The sequence below is a fragment of the Natrix helvetica genome (genome assembly GCF_964273705.1).
Source record: "Natrix helvetica genome assembly, chromosome: 2".
NCBI lineage: Eukaryota > Metazoa > Chordata > Lepidosauria > Squamata > Natricidae > Natrix > Natrix helvetica.
Genome location: NC_138552.1, coordinates 131,235,085 through 131,258,316, shown reverse-complemented (window position 1 = coordinate 131,258,316; position 23,232 = coordinate 131,235,085). Strand labels below are relative to the sequence as shown.

Sequence of the window (23,232 nt, the reverse complement as noted above, 5' to 3'; positions counted from 1 at the left end):
TTTCAAATATTAGCCCAATCGTTTTTTAAAAAGCCTGTGCAATTAATAGTAGGGTTAAACAGACAAGCAGGCATGTTTAGAGTTAGAGAAAAGGCATGAAAGAAATGCTATCATTCTTCCACATTCCTATCAAGTGTAGTGTTAAAAGTAAAACTAAAAGAAATTATCATATCCAGTCCCACATTGTATACATACTATACAGTTTACACATATCAGGAAAAGATGACTGGTATTTAATTTATTAGAAAGCAAATATTTTGTTTTATTTTTTCCTCAAATTAAATGACAATTGAATTTGAGTTGAAACTCAATGATTCAATGTAAAAAAAAATCACCAAGATTTTTTTTTCTTACCTGAGTGAAATTGATTGTGAAAATGGCATGGGATCTGCTGCTAACATCATTCATCCCAGTTGCAGCAGTGGTTCGATTTATATTCCCTCCTTCCATAAGTTCCTCTACATCACTATAATTTTGTACTAAGTGTTTTGACAGATCTGGAAAAAAAAACATGTAAGTAAAATGTTTAGGTATTAATCAATTAAACATAAGACACAAACAGATCTCAGATTAATAATACTACATTTAAAAAGCTGTTAATAATGTTCTTATAATTATTGCAGATAAATACAGAGTTTCCTCTTTTTGTTTCCTACAGTTACCAGAAGTGGGTTCCAAACTTCCTTAAACATTGGCAAAAAGTTAGCCTGTCTACATCCCTTGTAAAACTGCTTTCCCTCCCACTGTAGCTTTCCCCTCTTGCTTATCTTCATTTTCTTTTTTCTTTTGCTTGAAGAAAGCCAATTCCTTTGTGTAGGTCACTTTAAGTTCAGTATTCTCTTCCTATTAGTATTTCTAATTCAGTGCTACTGCACAGAAGTAGAGAAAACAATGTGACAACTACACGGATGAACATATATACATATACATACATACATACATACATACATACGTAAACTGTGTGTGTGTATTGTATGCAGTGGTGGGTTTCTGCCGGTCCTCACCGGTCCATATGAACCGGTTGGTGACCGGACCTGGAAGTAACTTCTGGGCCCTGGGAACCGGCACCGGCCCTGTCGCTCGCTTCCCCCCGCCCCTCTGGTCGCTGCTCGCTTGCTCCCCCCACCTGTCCCCGGACTTGCCTAAGATGCCTGGCTACCAGCAAGTATGGGCACGGCAGGAGGATGGCAGCAGGAGATTACACGGCGTGGCTGGCATCTTTGGCAAGTTTGGGGACCTCGCAAGGTCTTTGCAAGGTCCCCGGATTTGCCCAGCAAAGCAAGGGGCGGCGGGGCAGCAGCAGCTTGCGTGGCCTGGCCTGGCCGCCAGCAAAGCACCTCCGCAGACTTGTCCAGCAAAGCACGGGGCAGCAGGGCGGCCCCTTGCTTTGACAGCCGCCTCGTTTCCAATTGGGGGGGGGAAGAAATCAATTTTTCTGTCCCTCTCCATGGATTCCCCCACAATTGGAAATGAGAGGGCTGTAAAAGACAAGGCAGCACCCCCCGCGTGGCTGTTCAAGCAGCAAAAGAAGAAACAGGAGAGGAGTTCCACGTGGGGCCTCCGGCCTGAGTGGTAGCAAGCGACGGCGGGGCAGCTGGCGATGGTGGCAGCTGCTGCTCCTGGGCTAGCTGTGGGTCGCGCTGCTCGGCGGGCAGTGCCCCAACTCCCCTGCCACCGCCGCGCCACCTCTGCAGCAGCACCTCTCGCCCGCAGAACCGAGGCGGGGAAGAAGATCGAGAGATGTGGAGCCACAAACTCTCATTACCAATTTCAGTGGTGAGCCTAAATATGTGTGTGAAAACCTGCCTTTTAAAAAAGTAATTTATTCATTTATTAAAACTATTTATCTTTTTCATCACTTAAACAATACCAAAATATGTTTTTAGTTGGTAGGAGCCAGGATTATTTATTCATTTTTATTTATTTATTATTTATTTATTTATTTATTTATTTATTTATTTATTTATTATTTATTTATTATTTATTTATTATTATTTATTTATTTATTTATTTATTTATTTATTATTTATTTATTTATTTATTTATTTATTTATTTATTTATTTATTTATTTATTATTTATTTATTTATTTATTTATTTATTTATTTATTTATTTATATTTGATGCTTCTAGACCGCCCCCTCTCCCAGAAGGGACTCGGGGTGGTGTACAGTCCATAGAGAATATCACAAAATACAATAAAAAAGTGAAATATGTACAGTTTGGAGGAGGTTAAAATGCAATTAAAAGAACTGTACAAAGCTAATATAAATATAAGTTTTAAATCCCTAAAACAGACACAACAAATTAAAAACCCCTAAGATAGCCAGATAATAATACATTTGCCAGGAGGGACAGATTGTAATTATGCCAGGCCTGCTAATCAGAACAGGTGAGTCTTCAATTTTTGCCGGAAGGAGCGGAGGTCAGAAGTGGTTCTAATGTCGGGGGGGAGGTCATTCCAGAGGATTGGGCCCATCACAGAGAAGGCCCTACTCCTTGGTGTCGCCCGTTGGCATTGCCTAGTGGACGGCACCAGGAGAAGTCCCTCCCTGTGTGAGCGAATTGGCCGCAGGGATGTATGTGGGAGGTTGCGATCCCGCAAGTAACTAGGTCCCATGCCATGGAGCGCTTTAAAGATGGTAATCAGCACCTTGAACCGCACCCGAAAAACCACAGGTAGCCAGTGCAGCTCGCGCAGGAGAGGTGTTATGTGGGAGTACTTCGTACTCCCCATCACAGCCCGCGCGGCTGCGTTCTGAACTAACTGCAGTCTCCGGGCGCGTCCCAAGGGCAGCCCCATGTAGAGAGCGTTGCAGTAATCCAGGCGGGACGTCACCAGCGCATGAGTGACCGTGCGTAGGGCATCCCGGTCCAGTAGGGGGCGCAATTGGCGCACCAGGCGAACCTGGTGGAACGCCCCCCTCGCCACGGCTGCCACATGGTCATCCATTGACAGCCGGGCATCAAGGAGGACGCCCAAATTGTGCGCCCGTTCCACAGGGGGCAATTGTTCGCCCCCTATGGCCAGCGATGGAATCAGCTGGCTGAACCCAGGTGCCGGTAGCCACAGCCACTCGGTCTTGGAGGGGTTGAGTTTAAGTCTGTTGTCCCCCATCCAGACCCCGACGGCTTCCAAGCACCGGGACATCACTTCGACAGCCTCGTTGGGGTGGTTTGGTGTTGAAATATACAGCTGAGTATCATCAGCGTAGAGGTGATACTCAACCCCAAAACCACGGATGATCTCACCCAGCGGCTTCACATATGTGTTGAACAGGAGAGGCGAGAGGACCGACCCCTGTGGCACTCCACAAGTGAGTGGCCTCGGGGTCGACCTCTGTCCCCCTGTCAACACACATTGCCTCCGGTCGGAGAGGTAGGAGCCGAACCACCGCAAAACGGTACCTCCGACTCCTATCCCCTCCAACCGGCGCAATAGGATACCATGGTCGATGGTATCAAAAGCCGCCGAGAGGTCTAATAGGACCAGGATAGAGGAACAACCTCTATCTCTGGCCCTCCAGAGATCATCAACCAACGCGACCAAGGCTGTCTCTGTGCTGTGCCCGGGTCGGAAGCCGGACTGGCGTGAGTCTAGATACTCGGATTCGTCAAGGTGTCGTGGAAACTGCTGCGCCACCACATTCTCAACAACCTTCGCTAGAAACGGAAGGTTGGAGACTGGACAATAGTTAGCTAGCTCCATTGGGTCGAGTGAAGGCCTCTTAAGTAAGGGCCTCACCACCGCCTCCTTCAAGGCGGTTGGTAAGGATCCCTCACCCAATGAGGCATTCACCAGGCCCAGAAGCCAGCCTCGGGTCACCTCCCAAGATGCCAGTACCAACCAGGAGGGACACGGGTCCATTAAACCTGCGGTGGGTCGCAGCCGTCCACGCAACCTATCCAAATCCTCGGGGGCAACAGAATCAAACTCCATTTATACTCTGCCCTACCTCGTCAGAATACTCAAGGTTTTTCTAACAATCAAATGAAAATTAAATTAGAGTTAACTCTACCATTTTAATGTTTAATTAAAAAGAAAACAGTTCTAAAAAATATTACAACTCAATTTAATATTTACTTTCAATAAAGTATAGAAAATATTTGTGTGTCTCTCTCTGTGTGTTTTTTTAGTTTCACAATGTGAGTTAAGGCCTTCCCTTCTGTTTGACCTCTTCGTTGCACTTTTTTTCCACTATAAGTGGAATATTTTCAAAAGATGGAAAACAGGGTGCCCAGTTCTGAGGAGACTCTTTTCAAAAGAAGCTATAAATCATTCAGTTGGGTCAATGTCACCAGGAATATGAGAACTAGCAGGAGGTTATTTTTATTTGTCTACTTGGTATAACCAAATATATATTTAGATTGATAATAGACATAATATACATTGCCATGAAGAGTAACATGACTATTTCCCTCCCACTATCCATAAATTAAAGCACATTATTTTATTAATATTATATCTATTTGGATAGATAAATAGGTCATGAGAGGTTTGATTGCTATAAAAATTAGTTCCCGCAGTTTTTTTCCATTATGCTATCTATTATATTGTTACAGGTGTATATCAATCATTGTAAACATGCAAGAATTTTATCCTTCCAGATTTGTCTTGAGGAAAAGAAAAAGGGAAATATATTTTTCTTAAGGATTGGTAGACAGGAAAACCAGCTATCAACCACTTCCTGCCTTTAAGAGGGCTTGCAATATTCTATGAATGGTTGACCCATGTATGACCTTGATCATGGGAAGGATTTGTTTTGGTTGTCTGCTGTAGCCAGCTACCTACCGTGAAAATTCCTATTCAAGGGAATTCTTAACACTCCTTAAAAGAACATTAATTTTTGGTAGATGTTTTTGAAGAAAGACTTTAGCTTTATATCTAGAGAGAAATTGCTCTGCAAATTCATATTTCAATTTTTAGTCCTTTGTTTACTGTATGGTTGAAGTGTTCTTACATTTGCTATCTAAATGTATATTAGAGTGTGTTTTAAGTAATTAAATTATAAAAAAATTAAAAATGGGAAAAGACCATCCCCTCACACACAAATGCAAAACAGTTTCAACTGGCACAGAGCAGAACATATATGTGTAGAGTAGACCTAGGAGCATACAAGGGAACATAAAGGTAATCTAGTCCAACCCCTTCCCAAGACAGGAGTCCTTCCTTCTCTTTGAGAGCTGTCAGTGGCAGACATGAGGGAAATGGTGTGTGCGTGTGTGGGTGTGTGTGTGTGTGAGAGAGAGAGAGAGAGAGAGAGAAAAGAATGAGAAAGAGAAAGAAATAAAGTTAGAGAGAGAGAGATAAGAAAGAAGAAAGGAAGGAAGAGAAAGAAAGAAAGTGGGGGACAGAGACACAAGAAGGAAAGGAAGGAAGGAAGGAAGGAAAAGAAAGAAAATAAGTGGGGGAGAGAGACACAAGAAGGAAGGAAGGAAGGAAGGAAGGAAGGAAGGAAGGAAGGAAAGAAAGAAAGAAAGAAAGAAAGAAAGAAAGAAAGAAAGAAAGAAAGAAAGAAAGAAAGAAAGAAAACTTATGATCACAATTGAGCCCAAACTTTTGTTTGCTAAGCAAGAGCGTTGTTAAGTGAGTTTCACCACATTTTCCAACTTGGCCATGCCCACCTATCACATGACCGCCAAGCCACTCCCACCCGGTCACGACTGCTGAGCCACTCCCACAAAACAGGCCACCTACTGTGTGTGTGTGTGTGTGTGTGTGTGTGTGTGTGTGTGTGTATGTATGTATGTATTTGTGTTATAACCCCTGGTATGCCCAAATATGGGAGGGAGCTCACTACTCCCCCTTTCTGTCCTTCGGCTCATTACAGAAGACCATCCAGGCAGAAAACCATATTTTTATTTTTAATGTTGCCTTTTTATATTTGTGTTGTATTTGTGCTGATAAATAATATAATATAAAAAGGCAACATTAAAAATAAAAATATGGTTTTCTGCCTGGATGGTTTTCTGTACTTTGCCGAAGGACAGAAAGAGGGAGTAGTGAGCTTCCTCCCATATTTGGGCATACCAGGGGTTGTAACACAAATAGATAGATAGATAGATAGATGGATGGATGGATGGATGGATGGATGGATGGATGATAGATAGATAGAGAGGGAGGGAGGAGAGAAAGAAGAAGAAAGACTGCTGTGAATATAGGGATTTACAACCTGAAATGTAGGGATCATCAACCTGAAAAGAAATCTGAAGTCTTCCTAAACATTTTTTATTCTTAATACACCATGACATAAACTGGAAAAGAATATATGACGCCAATTATATTCTAATAAGTGCTCTTCTATCACAACTGCCTAATTTATATGGCAGACTAATCAGTCGTTTCCAAATAGTTAATAGAACATCAACTCCAGATATTAAAAAAACACCAAAATTCACCGATTAGGGTGAAGCGACATAAACTTGCTATGGATCATAAAGGTTTATAACCAAGGCAGATTTCTGCATTCATATATACACACAGATATCCAATGAATGGAACTGTATTCATTATTTAAAACCCACCTTCAACATAAGGCCCTTCCTTTGGATGTTCACGAATTCTTAAATTATTTGTTTTTGAAGACTTGCGCCTCAGTAAATCCCTGACATGCTCGTTGTAAATTTCCAGGTAACTGAAATAAGAAATAAATGTACTATACATCAAAACATTATTCAAGTTTAAAATTCCATCTATTCCACTGAATCAAGATTAATAGTTTAGTTGCAGCTCTCCAAGGAAAAAGGCTGGTCTGATTTTGCCCTTCCCTAGGTAGCCTGTATGTCATCTGTCATACTATTCCAGAGAAACCATCAACCCTCTAGAGCAGATTTTTCAAAATGCCCGGTCATTAGAAGAGACTCAGTTATGCTTCCAACCATTTCAAAGAGGTCAGAAATAAAGATCAGGCCTCCCTAATTAGGGAAAATAACGAAGAATGGGCTAACATGTTGATCAATTCTCATGTGCAGTATTTAAGAAGGGTAAACAGGACTGCAGTAGATGGAGCAAAACAATCAGACCATTTATGAACCCTAAACAGAACAGAATTTGTGGAGAGAGTGCTTGTTTTATTTTTAAATAAAGGTGTAGAATGGTAACTCAGTTAAAAGATAAATAAATTCAGAAACCTTTGTTCCCTGTATTCTTGCACTACATGCTGACTGTTGAAAATTCTCCCCTGCCCCCGAATAAATGTTGTCTTGAACTAATCTTCTAATGAAGAAAGAAAAATGCAGCAAACAAGGAGAAAGAGATATGTTGATGATGATGATGACAAAGTCAAACAAACTGCTCTGCCTAGATATAGCCATGATATCACTGTGCAAACATACCTGACCTCTGTTCGAAAGGAGGCTTCATTCCATCTTGTTTTCTCATTCACTCGTTTGAATAATCCTTCACAGATCCGAGGTATTAAGCCAGTATCTCCCTACAAAAAATAATAAATTGATATTGCATGACAAAAAAGTCACTGATACAAAAAATATTCCATTTAAAAATGGGGAACACTTGGATTTCAACAGGTCCTTTCAATTTGAAACTATTTGTATCTCTCTAAATTGTCTTTTGGGTAGTGGGGAGAATTTATTTTTTTTATTAGAGGAGGTTGAGCAAAAGAATGAGCAAATGTCACTTCCCCAACTTCCTTATCAAGTCCAGAAAAAATAGGAGTCCAGGCAGTTCAAACGAATATATATGTTTATTTCAAGCTTAAGCTCTCTACAAAAAGTTAAACTACTAATGGTCAAAACAAATTAGTGGTAGGTAACAGTCAACAGAATTCAACAGAGGCAGAACTTAGATATCTTGTAGGCCCAGTGACTCAAGACTGATGACATATTCCCTCCCTCAGACTTAGCCTGATCACTCATTGCTCCCCATGTACACAATTTGGGGAAGCTAGTATCACTAAATAGCTCCTCACATGTCTAGTTATACTTAGAAAATGTAAATAAACAAGTTAATTTGTTTACAATATTTGCAGGGCTACCAAGCTCAATCAAAATAACTATGGAAAACATATATGCCATCAGGATCAGGACCAACCATATGTTGGAAGGAAGGATGTCACATAAGATAAAGATCACTACCAAGAAGATGCATCTCCTTGCTCTCACCATATGGCTTGTTTTAGTGAGCGGATCTGGAATGCAGCCTCCCTATAGGAAAGTATGGGGTGGACAATAAAAATGTTTTTTTTTCATTCTTGCTTTTATCTGTGCCAGATGTTGTTAGAACTCTCTACATGTAAAATACTTGTTAAAATTATCTGTTTGGGATAAATTGGGAAATAAATATAATACAAAAGGCATCAATTTATAAAAAGTATATTCTGAAATGAATAACTTACAGCATTTCCCATCATTGTATAAGACTTCCCAGATCCAGTCTGTCCATAGGCAAAAATACAAGCATTATAACCTTCAAAGGCAGATTGGAGGACATCAATTCCAAGGTTGTTAAATACCTGGGGATCCAAGAATGACAGGAAGTGAACTACAATTTCAAAATATACTTTAAAGTATGCTTTTCATTCATTTCTGTAAACTATTACAATCATTTTAGTATAACATACTGTAAGAACACTAACTTAGCAAGCATTTATTAGAGATGGTCAGTTCAAATATTTATTTAGAAATATAATTCATATATTTCCCCAAGTGCAAAATTAGCAATGTACAATATTTTATAAAATAATCTTGGATGCTCTTCTTAAGAATCAGGTCAGGTTCCTTATTTCTTTTTCTTTTTTGTTGTTAGATTTACAGTTCTCTTTAAAACAATATTTATTTTTTGAATTATAATAAGGACATAAAAATATTGCAAGGAATATGTCTTACATTCATAACTTGTCACTCAAGAAACCTATATGAATATTATACAGGTTAAACTTAAGGTCATTAATGTGAAAGTAACAATTTATACTTTTGGACTCATGCCCAGGTTAATTATTGATAAAACTGAAACATCTGTTCAAAAACCATAAGCATGATTTATATTCCTTTGCATACACAAGGGAAAGAAAAATTCAATGCAACACATCAGAATTTAAAAAAACACAATAGTTTGTAAGCAAAATTTCAAAATACTGTATTTTTCGGAGTATAAGGCGCACCTTAATTTTGGAGGAGGAAATCAGGAAAAAAAACATTTCTGCCTCTTTCCCAGAGGCATCTATCAGTATTCATCTGGCTAACATTTTTGCTGCCTCAGTTGGAGCCTGATTCCCGAAGCTACCTGGGGAACTGCGATGAAAGCTTTTTCAATGAAAGGGTTTTTTGGCTGCAGGGTCCCCTCCCCGATTCCAAAAAGGGCGCGTGCAGAGACCAAACAAGTGCATCGTGTTTCAGGTGGCAGGTAGTTCCAGCACGCGCTGCCACCTGAAAATGATTTCCTTCCCAGTTCCCCAGTGCACATCACAGAGCCAAGCGCCCTCCTCCTCATCTACAGACTTACTACCTGTTTTCTCCTGGCCAGCACCGTCAGCTGGGGGAGGCAAGGAGAAAAGCGAGAGGGCAGCGCAGTCAGGCGAAGGCGCAGGAGCCGGGCGTGGACACAGGGCATGCAGATTAGAGGCAGCCTGCTGATTGCGGCTTGGCTGCTGGCCACCTGGAGTGCGCAGACAGCAAAGGAAACCCGTGTCGTGGCTCTATTAAGATGCGCATTTCACGGTGGGGCACAATTTGGAGGTGGCAGGTGTGGCAGGGAATGGGAAGCCCTGGCAGCCACTTCTTAGAGCCCACGCCCTTAAGTGTCGCTGCCAGCAACCATAGTTTCACGCCCCCTCTCCCGGACAACAGATGACAGGAGAAGAGAGGCAGCGCGCCAGGCAAAGTTTCCTCACTCCCGCCCCGACGAGCGAGGGGAGGGGAGAGTCCAGCAGTGCTCGGGGCACTTCTTCGCCACTGGCAGGAATGCCGGGCACCCCATCCCCTGCCCCACCTCCCACCCCCAAATTGTGCCTCACCATGAATGGGGTGCCCAGCATTCCTGCCAGTGGCGAAGAAGTGCCCCGGGCGCTTCTTAATAGAGCCACAACGTGGGTTTCCTTTGCTGCCTGCGTACTCCGGGTGGCCAGCAGCCAAGCCACCAAACTGGCAATTGGCCGGCTGCCTCTAATCTGCCTTCCCTGTGCCCGCACCCGGCTCCTGCGCCTTCACCCGACTGCGTTGCCCTCTCACTTTTCTCCCTGCCTCCTCCAGCCGACGGTGCTGGCCAGGAGAAAACAGCAGCAAGGCTGTAGAGTAGGAGGAGGGCACATGGCTCTGCAATATGCACCAGGGAACTGGGAAGGAAATCATTTTCAGGTGGCAGCGCGTGCTGGAACTGCCTGCCACCTGATACACAATGCACTTGTTTGCCCTCTGCATGCACCCTTTTTGGAATCGGGGAGGGGACCCTACAGCCCCAAAACGCTTTCACTGAAAAAGCTTTCATCGCAGTTCCCCAGGTAGCTTCAGGAATCAGGCGCCATGTGAAAGTGAGGATCCCCGCCGCATGGAATCCTCCGAAAATGCGATGCGCCAAGCGGGTGGGTGGAGCTACATTCGGAGTATAAGACGCACCCAGATTTTCACCCTCTTTTTGGGGGTAAAAAGGTGTGTTTATACTCCAAAAAATACAGTAGTTAACATACATTTTGTGATAGAATTGCAGGTTTACATGATTTCATATTGCTGGCCAACAGAACAGAAGATTACAGTGGAAAAGAATGTGTATGTCTGCCTAGGAATGGGACTGTATATACCTACAAAGGTGCATGGCCAACATGTGTAGGTAATTTTGTACATACTAAACAGTTGAAATAAGCAGTTTTAAAATCATCTCTCAAACAATCACACAGTAAACATTGGAATTATGTTTTCACTTTGAGTATCATTAATGTCAGCAGCCTACCATTTCCTGAGATGCATAGTTTGAACTTTCAGGATCAGCTGAGAAGTAGGAGAAATCATATGTAAATGTTTTTGTTCGTTCTCTTCCCAAGTCCCCAGATCCTCCCTCTGGGATCTAATAAGTGGATGAACAAACAAATTACTATTGTAATCTATGTTAAGATAATCACTGTACATTTCTTTTAAAATGTGAGGCAAATATGTAGTGAAGTGAATATGCTAGTGCGTATCTGTTTCCTAAATATTTAAAAAATACTTCAAGAAAAGCAATTTTCAAAAATTTATCCTCCACTACTCATCTCCTATATTATTAATATATCTATTAATTTTATTCCATAGAGTCCCCACCTGCACTTGTTTATCCATGAGGATTGGCAAATCACTCCTACCATATCAGAGGAAAACTCAGAGGAAGAGAATGAGGTGATTGAGTTACATTTATTTCAAAATTAATGGACTGATTCAATATATATTCCAGCCTTTTATCATTTACATTAAGTGAAAAGACACAAGCCTACTTATTTGTTTGATATCCTGATGATCATAATACTAGCCTTTATGCTTTCCAAACTTCAAAGACAAGAAAGTGTTCCGGAACTCTCTACAGTTTGGTATAAAGTGTGCAGCAGTGTAAGTGTTGTTTATAAATAAATAAATAAATAAATAAATAAATAAATAAATAAATAAATAAATAAATAAATAAATAAATAAATAAATAAATATAAAAATAAATAAATAAATAAATATAAAAATAAATAAATAAATAAATAAATAAATAAATAAATGTACCACTTCCATATATCAGGTAATACTAAATTCTTCAAATCTTTTTTTTATGATAGCAATAGCACTGAGACTTATATACCACTTCACAGTGCTTTACAGCCCTCTCTAAGTGGTCTACAGAGTCAGCAACAATTTGGGTCCTCATTTTAACGACCTCGGAAGGATGGAAGGCTGAGTCAACCTTGAGCCTGTGACAATCTAAAACTGCAGAAGCAGCCTGTAGACTGCATTCTAACCACTGCGCCATCATGGCTCTCGTCCTGATCTTCTGATTTTAAATTCTGATGGTGATTTTGTCTGCTACATTTTGTTAAGAAAAGAATCAGAATGATAAACTAAAATAAAAATGTTTCTATTGTAGCGGAATATACTCACTTTTAAGTTTGTGATTTGTGTTTGATTTTTCTCCATTGAAATAATAAACTTAGCATCCAACTCCTGTTCCCTGCAGAGCAAGATACTCTAGTAAATAAACATCATGACAACTTTATCATGACCATAGAACAAACTTAATAAATTCATAAACATTTTATCATCAAGTCCACCCAAATATACTGAGATAGTTATCTGATAAAAGAGTATTGATCTTCTAAACAGCATACACTTGTTGCTAAGAAGCCAAAATTGACAACTAGAAGGTACCTTTGGAATCTCTGTCTGCTGTAAAATAACTTATATAAATTCATATAAATGCTCAGTTCGTTCAGGCAATTTCCTAAAGAACAGCTGAAGTAGCATAGAAAGACATGTTCCATAGATTTAATTTCACCTGAATCACATGAGCATAACATTTAATAGAATTTTGCTGAATCTGCTCTCCAAGACTGCTGAAGGGAGACCATTACATAAATCATAACATAAATTGTATGAAGCAAATCTGTTCTTCCGTGTCTACTTATTTTACATTTTTTCACTGTGTGGTCTCTATGATGTCCCTTAGCATCTCTTCACTTGCTTTGATATGCACTACAATGAGGTCACTGTCAAAATTGAATCGTTCAGATCAATAGTTTCTTCAGCCAATCTGTTCTAAGTTCTCCTACTCATCGTTCCAAAATACAATTCTATCTGCCTTACAGTTTCTATTCACTTTAACTTCCCTAAAAGATTAGGCACATGGTCTCATAAAATCAAAAACAGAGGACCAAAGAATGGAATGTAGTTATTTAGAATTCTGACCATACAACAGAATATTATTGAATGTAACACACCAAGATATTATTATATATGCATGGAGTACCACAGGAAGTACAGAGAGGAGAAATGTGAAAGTGCAAGAGTAGGAAGGGTATATTATTGTTAGTATCCTAAAATTATATTCATTTTAGTGAGGAAGTTCTGGGTAAATTATTTAGATTACAGTAATTGTGCTATTCATTTATACAAATTACCTGATCTTGGTAAAAATATGTACCTTCTTGAAAGTGGACAAATGGGATTGTCCCGATATAACATCATTAGCAATGCTATGAGACAGCAAGGAAGAACAAAAGATAAAGAGATCAGGCTGTGGCAGGACACTGTCATCATTGAGACAGGGTTGTAATTTGGCTCAAGGTTAAGAGTTTTGTCTGTTTGCCAGATGTCATGCAAATAGCTAGGAGGTTCTTGGATTAATTAAGACACCTGTGAGCAAGCACATCTGTCTTCTAGTTCAAGATCTAGGAGGAGCAGAGTCATCAGAGAGAAGAGTTCTTATCTGTTAGTCCATGTGTTTTGGTGTGGATTGAAAGAGCTTAAGGAGCAAGGATCAAAGAAGCTATGGTGGAAAACAGGCAATGTAGCTGGAAGGAGGATCCCTGAAGGAAGGAGGAAGATGTGCATCTGAAGACCAGGCAGGAGAAAGCAGTGTTAGAAAGTGAGATTTGCAGAGTAGATTGGCTGCTGCAAGTAACAAAGTGGTACTGGAAAGTGCATGGAAAAGTGTGGCCAAGGTGCTGGCTTTTCAAGAGGTCTAGGAAAAGCTCTTTTTTCCTCTTTCCCTCTCTTCTGTAGCCAAGAGTGGAAAGGGAAAGCAATACTGCGTTAATAGAGTTAACAAAGCCATGATTAAATTTAGCAGCTATATGAAAAAAAGAATTCCTAAGTATATTACTTGGCTAAGATCACTGGATGAAGAAATATATGCACCATTTACTTTATTTGCCCTGTAACAATAACACATCACTTTGACAGAACACTGTGTATGTCTGCATTAATTCCTGTGTCCTTCCTACCTTCTGACACAGACCATCAGACACACAGCAATATGGGATGGCTGGTGGATATTCCTTGCTCTGCCTTGTTCTCTTATTAACAATTATGCTTGAGCAAATACAGCATTGGCATAAGCCATAAAAATGGATGGAAAGAATTTACAGGTAGTCCTTGGCTTATAATTGTTTGTTTAATGATGGTTCAAAGTTATAATGGCTTTAGAAAAAGTGACTTATGCCCCATCCTTGAAGTTAGGATCATTGCACCCTACTCCCAATGTTGTGACTGCAATTCAGATGCTTAGAAAGCAGCTTACATTTATGATGGCTGTAGTGTCTTGTGGTCACAGGATCACAATTTGTAATTTACCCAGCTGGCTTCTGACAAGTAAGGTCAATTGGGAAAGCCGGAATCCCTTTATGACCCCATGATTTACTTAATGACTGCAGCAATTCGCCCAATGACAAAAAATAGATCCAGTCATTGCAGCACTTAGCAACCAAAATTCCAGTCCTAACTGTGGTTTAGGACAGGTACCTATACTCCAGGCATTTACATTTGTGGCTGTTAATATATAACAAGTAGGGTCTATAAGGTGGTTCAGGAAGTACAGGGAAATGAAGCAAAAGAAATTAGAGTAATAAAATACTAAGTGACAGTATTCTTTATGGAAAGATGGGCTAGAAAAACATTTGTTGGGCTGCTATGAGTTTTTAAGGCACTGGATGAATAAAACTGCTCAAATATACTTGAAGCTCAAATCCAACTGAAAAAGTCCTATGGAGATGACTCAGTCTACATTTTGTGAGATTATCTATACTGAGCTCACCACTCAGCAGCTTTTGATAGCGTTCATCTGTTATTCTCTGGAAAATCTCCAAGGGTTGGGAACAGTAGACACTCTTTTACATGATTCTTCCCTCAGGGGAAGTATCCAATTAGTGTTAGTTGAGAGAAGTCCTGTTTTCTTGGTTACAGCCCTCTTTCTTTGGAACAGCATATTTCCTGAGATCAGAGTAGCTCCCACCCAGTTATAACAGATTTTATGAAACCTGTTATAATCTAACTTTTCAAAATATGGGAACAGTGATAATAAGTAGTGTGTTCCTGTCATAGTTTCATGGTTCACACTTAGGGTATCAAAGTTTTGTAATTATAATTTGTCACGTTTATTTTGAATTTTAACTTCACTTGTATAAGTGAGGTGTATAAACTGCTCAGAGTCCCTTTAGGTTAGAGTGGCATATAAACACTAACAATTTTTTTTTAAAAGTGCTGGTCATCCAGTTACAAACATAAGTGGAAGAATCCAATTATCTATATCCATTTCATGATCGCTTTAGGGTGGAAACAGCCCAGAAACTGCTTAGTTGCCCATATCAATCACTATACAGGGAGAGAGAAAGATATGGAGTGTGCTACAGCACTGACTCTCAGAGCTCTTTAACATGACTGATTGTGGCATATGGCTTGAGCAACTTAGTGGTATGGAAATGGAAAGACAATTATTACCCGGCTTTATCTGCGGGACTGGAACCAAAAAGTTGTAATGGGAAACTTCTATTTGGACACTTTGTATTTAAATTAGAGGACTCACAGATTTCTTTTAATTTGACCTGATGTTCAGATAGCTGGAGGTGTTTATCCAGATGTTGGTTTCATCAGTGTCTTAGTGACACTCAACTTCTTTCTACTTTAATAAGGAAAGACTATATATGTGCTTAAAAGTTGCTTGGGAACATTAATGGAATGGATGGGGGCCAAAAACATAAGCTGAATCCATATTAGATGGAATAACTGAGTAATTTTGTTTCAGGCTCTAAGCATTAGGAAAGCTTCCTGTAGTCCAGTAGATGAGAGTGCTTTCCTTCCAAGAGAACAATTGTATATCTTAAATATTCCCAATTCCTATCTGTTAGTAGAGGGACAGTTGGCCTCAATACCAAAGAGACCCTATGTTTATCTCGGCTAAGGAACCACCTTCAAATCTGTGCTATATCCTGAAGGCTAAATTCTAGCCTCCAGGATATATGCCCTGGTAATTATCCTATTAGCTTATTTTTATATTCAGTATATAGGACTAGCCTTGAAGATGTTTCAGAAGCTGCAAATGGTGACTGATTCTTAAGGGGGATGTCTAAATGAAATCACAGAACATTAATAATAAAAGCACTCCCTCCATAAAGTTCAATGTATGCATTGATCATCTTGAGAGATATTACTTGTTTGTTCTACCAGAAGGTTTGGCTCACCAGATCTTGAGCAGTGTCTCCTCAGATGATGTTCATAAGACTGGACTATTAATGGTTTTTTAAAATTAATTATAGACTTCCATAATTGGAGAGGCAATTATGGAACTCTCTCCTAAGGGACATTCAGCTAGTTTCTATGCTGTCTTCTTTATAAAAACAAATGAAGATGTACAACTATTTGGATCCAAAACAGAAAAGTGTTACCAATGCTTCCTTTAAGAAAATGCACTTTTTCCTACCCTCATTAGAGTAAGTGTGCAGGTCTGTTATTCTGTTTGAGTAATAGAGATTTGGAAGCAGAATCAGGATACAATTTTCTTGCACCTGTCAACACCTCCTTAACTCAAACATGTATTTTTCTGAGACCCTGCAGCTGCTATGTGAGTCAAATAAAAGACAGTTTGTTTAAGGAGAGGCTGATAAGTACAGTGAGCATGTCCACATTCCACCTCTTTTGCTTTGAATTAGAATACTTGCACATCACTAATTACAGACATCCCTGATTACCCAGGCATTTTTAAGAGCCATCAAGAACTAATATTTTCCTTTTCTGTACAGTACATAAAACCACCTTTAATTTTTGTGTGTATTATCTTTAAGCATTCTCTTCTTGTGATATTTAAGTTTATTTTGTAGTCTTGTAAACTGATCAAACCTCTACTAAAAGGAATGGTATAAAAAAAGAAAAAAGTTAATATCTAGAACTGTTTCAAATAAATCAAGACAACACTTTTCTCTTTTTTTAAAAAGTTCAAAGGTAAAGAGATAATGCCTGTCATTTTTATCTGAAAATCCTTAACATAAGTTTATCTAAAGAAATTACACGTGACATCATTATCTAGAATTTGCTCCAAGAGACTGACTTTTCACTTGTTGCAACATACATTTATTTCCATAATAATGAAGATAGATAGATAGATGATAGATGATAGATAGATAGATAGATGGATGGATGGATGGATGGATGGATGGATGGATGGATGGATGGATAGATAGATAGATAAGATAGATGATAGGAAAAACAAAAGCAATCATGGACTTGAATCTTAATTTCATTTCAGTCTCTCACAAAAAATTCTATCTTCTCTTTCCTTCAGCTCCCTGTGTTCATATTTTCAAGATAGAAAGAGAATTGAAAGAGAAGAAACATTCAGAGAATTGAATTTGGTCATCTGAGATGTTTCTAACCTCTTGCAACATTCTACCTCACATATTCAAGACAGACTTCTGACTTTTCAGAGAGATTTTGGATAGTTTGCAAGTAGCTATACTATATGGCAGAATTGAAATTTTCTTTTTAAAATGGCTGTTACTAAATTTAAGGAACCAAATCTTGGAAATTATATTGCTTTCCTCATTTTTCATACAGTTCTTTTGGGGAAAAAAATTATAGCCAATTTTTATGTGTCAGGGATCTAATTTTTTTTGACCTATTTTATACTCCTATATACCACATTTTTCGGAGTATAAGACATACCTTTTTTCCTTAAAAAAGAGGCTGAAAATCTGGGTGCGTCTTATACATCGAGTACAGCATTTTTTGCCTCCCGAAGCCCCACCCCTTCACCAAAATGGCTGTGCATATCCTTATGAAGGCTTTCAGATAACTCCTGGGGGCTGGGGAGGGCAGAAATAAGCAAACAATGGGCCATTTTTTGCCCCCCAGCCCCCAGCAGCACTCTATAAGCCTCCATAAGGCTATGCATGCAATTTGTTTGACAAAAAACAGGCCTGTTTTCGCGAAAAACAGGGCGTTTTTTGCTCTTTTTTTGCCCCCCCCCAAAAGCACTCTGCAAGCCCCCCCAAGACTATTCATGCCTTTTATTTGAAAAAAATGGTCCCGTTTTTATGAAAAACGGGCCATTTTTGGGAGGTTTGCAGAGTGCAAAAACTTTTTCCCCCCTTTTGGAAAGCTCTTTAACTGATGAGAATTACATTGATCAAGTAAGCAGCTCAAAACCCACCTGTTTAATCTAGCCGGCTTAGCCTAATTCCAGCTCTCCCACCTCAGTCTGTATTTTTAAATTTCACGGGTTGGTCTTAGGCTAAGTTTTTAATTTTTATAAATTTGTACAGGGGTTTAAAGTTTAATTTGATTTTAACTATATTTATGATTATTTGTATGGTTTTTAATTGGGTACCTGTACACCGCCCCGAGTCCCTTCGGGGAGAGGGGGCGGTCTAGAAATCAAATCAAATAAATAAATAAAATAAGTGCTGTGCCAGCAGAAACAAAGTCTTAAGGTTTGTCAGCGATTTCCTTCTCCAGCACAAGGATAAATACACCTGGAAACATCTACCTACCTACTTTCTCTCTCTCCCTATCTACTGTATTTCTCTCTTTCTTTTTTTTTCTCTCTCTCTATCCCCCTACCTACCTACACACACTCTCCCCCCCTCCCTACTAATTTCTCTCTCTCTCTATCCCTCTACCTACCTACCTACCTACTCTCTCTCCCTACCTATCTACTGTATTTCTCTCTATCTATCCCTCTATCTACCTACCTCTCTCTCTGCCGACCTACCTACCTACTGTATTTCTCTTTCTTTCTCTCCCTGTTTATCCCTCTATCTACCTAACTACTTTTTTTATTTGCCTCTTCAAAACCTTGGTGCGTCTTATACTCCGAAAAATACGGTAATCCTTCAGAAATTCTGAGATAATATTTCTAGGTGTTTTCTTGAGTCTTACTTTGAAACCTTCTTTCTTCAAGGAATAGAAAAAACAGTTTACGGTACTTCATTGTAGTAACATAGTTGACTCTCAAGCTGAGTTATAAATGTCTGTCTGCCACAATATAATTTGTTGTACTGAATTCTGTAACCATCAGAATACAACTGCCCAGCTTATAATCAATACTATAATCAATGGGCAAATTCCTCAAGGATATTCCTCCTAGATACATTATAATAAAGTAGTATTTTTTAAAAAAAGTTATACGAAGCATCAAAGCTTCAGGGTTACAATTCCAGTTAATTTTATAATGGATAAACAACTTCCTCTGCCTCCATTACTGACACTGCATTACTAACAAGGCCATAAAGACTAGGCTTGACCTTTTGCAATTGATTAGGAAAGGATAATAAGATACTGGATTGCAATTGAAAAATTAAATGGGTGGAAAACCAACAGACCAAAAACCAACAATGCACATCCGAAACCCCATTTATCAAAACTATTAAGAAAGAAAAAATAAATTAATACAAGATACACCAAAAGATAAATGCTTCAAAATGCATATTTACAAAGTAGGCTTTTTGTAGAAAGAAAAAGCTATGGGAATATTTGCAACCTACTAATATGCAAGGCTAATGTTGGTGATACAAACAAAGAAACATGGGGGGAAATTGTGGCCACACAATAATGCAACATTCCATAAGTTTCCTTTTATTTGATCCTATTGACTTTATGAATACATTTTCTTGAAACAAGTATAGAATTAATGTGTCATTATTATCCTCTGGGATTTTATTTAAGTGTTCAATTGCAATTTAACCCTTATATTTTCTTTGAGTCTCTGATTCAAGTACAAAATAGGTTCTGCTCCCTCATTGGGCATATTCTATATATGTTCAGCAAAAAAGGTTACCAGACCTTTAGCATACAGGTAGTCCTCAAGTTACAACCACAACTGAGCCCCAAATTTATGTTACTAAGTGAAACATTTGTTAAATGAATTTGCCCCATTTTAGGATTTTTCTTGCCACAATTGTTAACTATATCATTGCATTTGTTAAGTTAGTAATATGACTGTTAAGTGAATCTGGCTTCCCCATTGACTTTGCTTGTTAGAAGTTGCAAAAGGTGATCAGATGATCCTGGGACACTGCAACTGTTATAGATATGTGTCAATTGCCAAGCCTCTGAATTTTGATCACATGACCTGGGGGATGCTACAAAAGATGTAACTGTGAAAAATGGTCATAAGTCCCCCTTTTTAGTGTTATTGTAACTTTGAGCAGTCACTAAATAAAATGTTGTAAGTCAAGGACTACCTGTATTAAAGCTAGGAATTGCAAATATAAAAATGCAAGGAAGAAATCAAGTACATAAAATAATGATGGCTTTAATAAATTCATTTACAGGCAAGTGATAATTATTTAAGAATTACATTAATAGAAGTTTAAATAAGCATCTAAAAGTGACAATTTTAAAGCAATTATTTCACAATTTATAGACCATTTGATATTGTTCCTAATTAGCCTGTTGTCCTTATTTTTCTATGACTTAAGATGTAATCAATAGTTCATTAATGTCTTATATCTCAGGGTATCTCAGGGTATATTTCAGGGTATCCTGAAACAGTAAGATGAATTTGAAAGGTTCAATAAATCAGAGACTTATGTTGCTTTTATATATATATATATATATAAAAAGCATGGTTTGCTTAATCTTCATTTACTGAATAGATCACAACATAAAAAAAGATGAGGAAATCTCAAAATGTCAATTGTCTGAAACAAAATCAAGAAGGACTGTATCTTTTTTCTCACTATTCTCATTTGATTGTCTGAATTTTTATTTACTACAAGAAAATCTCACAGTCAAGAACTATTGTAAACTTTGAAAAAAAGTGGAATGAAAACAGTTCTGCTATTACTCTACTAGGATTATTGATAACCTCACTACAAAAAGATTCTCTTATTTGAGGAACTTGCCTACAAAAGATTTGAGGAACTTGCCTACAAAAAGATTCTCTTATTTGAGGAACTTGCCTATTAGAAGTACAATTTATTCTGGAACACATTGAAACTTGTTATGCAAGTATGAGGTCATTTTAAAAAATATCGCTGGCAGTTGGTTCTCCACATAATCCATTATCAAATTTCAGTGAATTAAAAGCAGCTAACAAGAAGCAATCAATCATTTACTGGTTTTTGGTTATGGAAAAATGTAAGCTAACAAATATCACATTTTTAATGTAATCTTACAAGGCATGCTTTGCTGAAGTTCTTCTTATAACATTAAAAAAGCAGCTATCTTCTGAACAGAAAATATTTTAATAGACAGAAATATGCCTGGCAGTGTCTTATACAGGTAGTCCTCGTTCTTACAACCACAATTGAGCCCAACATTTATGTTTCTAAGTGAGACATTTGTTAAGTGAATCTTGCCCCATTTTAAGACCTTTCTTGCCACATTTGTTAAGTGAATCACTGTAGTTATTAGTCACATGGTTAAGTGAAATCTGCCCATTGACTTTGCTTGTCAGGTCACAAGAGGGGATCACATGACCCCAGGACACTGCAATCGTCATGACTGCCTTCCATCCTTCAGAGGTCGGTAAAATGAGGACCCCAGATTGTTGAGAGGCAATAAGCTGATTCTGTACACCGCTTAGAGAGGTGCTGTAAAGCACTGTGAAGCAGTATAAAAGTCTAAGTGCTATTGCTAAAGATGTGTCCTTTGCTAAGCTCCTGGATTTTGATCCCGTGACCATGGGAATGCCTGCAATGGTCGTTATGTGTGAAAAATGGTCATAAGTCCCTTTTTTCACAGGCGTCGTAACTTTTGAATGGTCCCTGAACGAACTGTTGTAAGTCGAGGACCACCCGTATAATGTATGCTTTGAAGTCCTGCCTACTCATGAGTGCCCAAGTGAAATCAGACTTTTTGAAAAGCCAAACTTCCTTGTGCCTTTACTGTTTAACTATTGGGGGGGGGGGGGGTTGACAGCTTTATCCTACAAAGGACCAAGAAACAAACACCCATCAAACGCCACAAGTAGAGCAGGGATTTCATTTCCACTTGCTCACCGGCAGGCCTCGAGTAGCCTAATTGTTTATTTGGCTATCCAGTGTCACGCTGGAAATACGCCAGTTTAAAGCAGCCAAAGGGAAGCAGGCAAAGCCAGCACAGGGTTGCCTACAAGTATCCCCCTTGGAGGTGCTCAATCCCTGCCGGGCCGGAAAAAGATAAAGAGACACCCGCCAAGGCTCTCCTCCCGTGGAATTCCGTGGAGCCTGGAGGAGGAGGAGAGAAGGGGCTCGCTCTCTCACCTGTGGTTTATGGGCCTGACTCTGACAGCCACCTTCACCGAGGCCATGGCGCATGCCCCGGTCGCGAGCGAGGGCTCCCCCCCTCGCCTGCTCCCCCGATGGGGAGACCCACTTTCCCCAGAGACGGGCACCTCCCGCGCGGCTCAACGGGTCACATGATCCCTGCGAGGGCGTGTGTGTGTGTGTGTGTGTGTGTGTGTGTGTGTGTTGGAAGGTCTCCGGCTCTGACTACCTCCACCTCCCGCTCGACGCCCCGGGATTGGGAGCGGGACTGGGACTGCCCTCCTGGAGCCCAAGGAGCAGCGTGCTGACGCGGCGGCTCCGCTCTGCGGCCGACTTCCCCGCGTAGGGCTGGCGTAAGGATGCCGCCGAGGGACAAACGGCGAGCGAATGGATCGCCCAGCCTTCGCCCAAATGGAATTCTTCCCTCCGAGTTGATTCTGATTATTCTAATTCTTCCCTCCCACACACACACTCGATTTTATCTGTTCAGGGGTCCGCCGGAGGCCACCTTGCAAATAAAATGGGCTTTTACCACACTTTCCTTTTGAGCGCAGAAGCTCAGCAAGAGCGTCTGTAAAAACCACTATTCCCACTTCCTCTCAAGGAAGCCGGCTACTACACCATGCATCGCATCGGTGAAAAGAGGCAGAAAGCTTTGTTCCGATCGGAGATTCAGTCAGGGGCTGGGAAGAACAAGATGCTGTTGCGGCTGACTTGCTCTATTCTCTCAAAAGCCGCCTTATAACGTGAAGAAGTCGCTTATCTGGCGCTGCCTAATATAAATTAGGCATGCTCCGGAAAGAACTTTCCCGGTTCTTTCTGGGATCTTGTGTTTGTGGAAGACGTGCGTTATCTACCAGCTAATGACCTGATCTCTGTAATCCTGGCTCTGCGTACCATTCTTAAGACCACCCCCAAAGTAATATAATTGTTGAAACTTTTATTGTACAGAAAAAAGTGCACGTGGAAATTGGCTTCTTTTAAAAGCGCCACTCGCTCTACTATGCGTAATAATAACTCGGAAGTTCTGATGAATTAAATGGAGTGGGAGTGGGTTTAGAGATGTGTAAAGTGTGTGCATCTTTAGGTGCCCTTTG

At 39.7% G+C, this 23,232-nt stretch overlaps 1 protein-coding gene across 3 annotated transcripts in view; it reads right to left on the bottom strand.

Annotated features, from left to right (window-relative positions):
• Positions 1–22,440, bottom strand: part of KIF16B (kinesin family member 16B) — a 142,789-nt gene extending 120,349 nt beyond the window's left edge. Inside the window, exons 1-7 of one of the 3 annotated variants that reach the window (XM_081944677.1) lie at positions 22,133–22,440; positions 12,060–12,129; positions 10,900–11,013; positions 8,354–8,470; positions 7,335–7,432; positions 6,525–6,634; positions 355–497 (exon numbers count right to left, since the gene is read on the bottom strand). In XM_081944677.1, coding sequence (XP_081800803.1) covers positions 355–497; positions 6,525–6,634; positions 7,335–7,432; positions 8,354–8,470; positions 10,900–11,013; positions 12,060–12,129; positions 22,133–22,179 — 699 coding nt within the window. In that variant the 5' untranslated portion in view covers positions 22,180–22,440. The remainder of the gene's footprint in view (positions 1–354; positions 498–6,524; positions 6,635–7,334; positions 7,433–8,353; positions 8,471–10,899; positions 11,014–12,059; positions 12,130–22,132) is intronic. The other 2 variants (XM_081944675.1, XM_081944676.1) reach the window with 2 other exon arrangements.
• Positions 22,441–23,232: the final 792 nt, after the last annotated feature.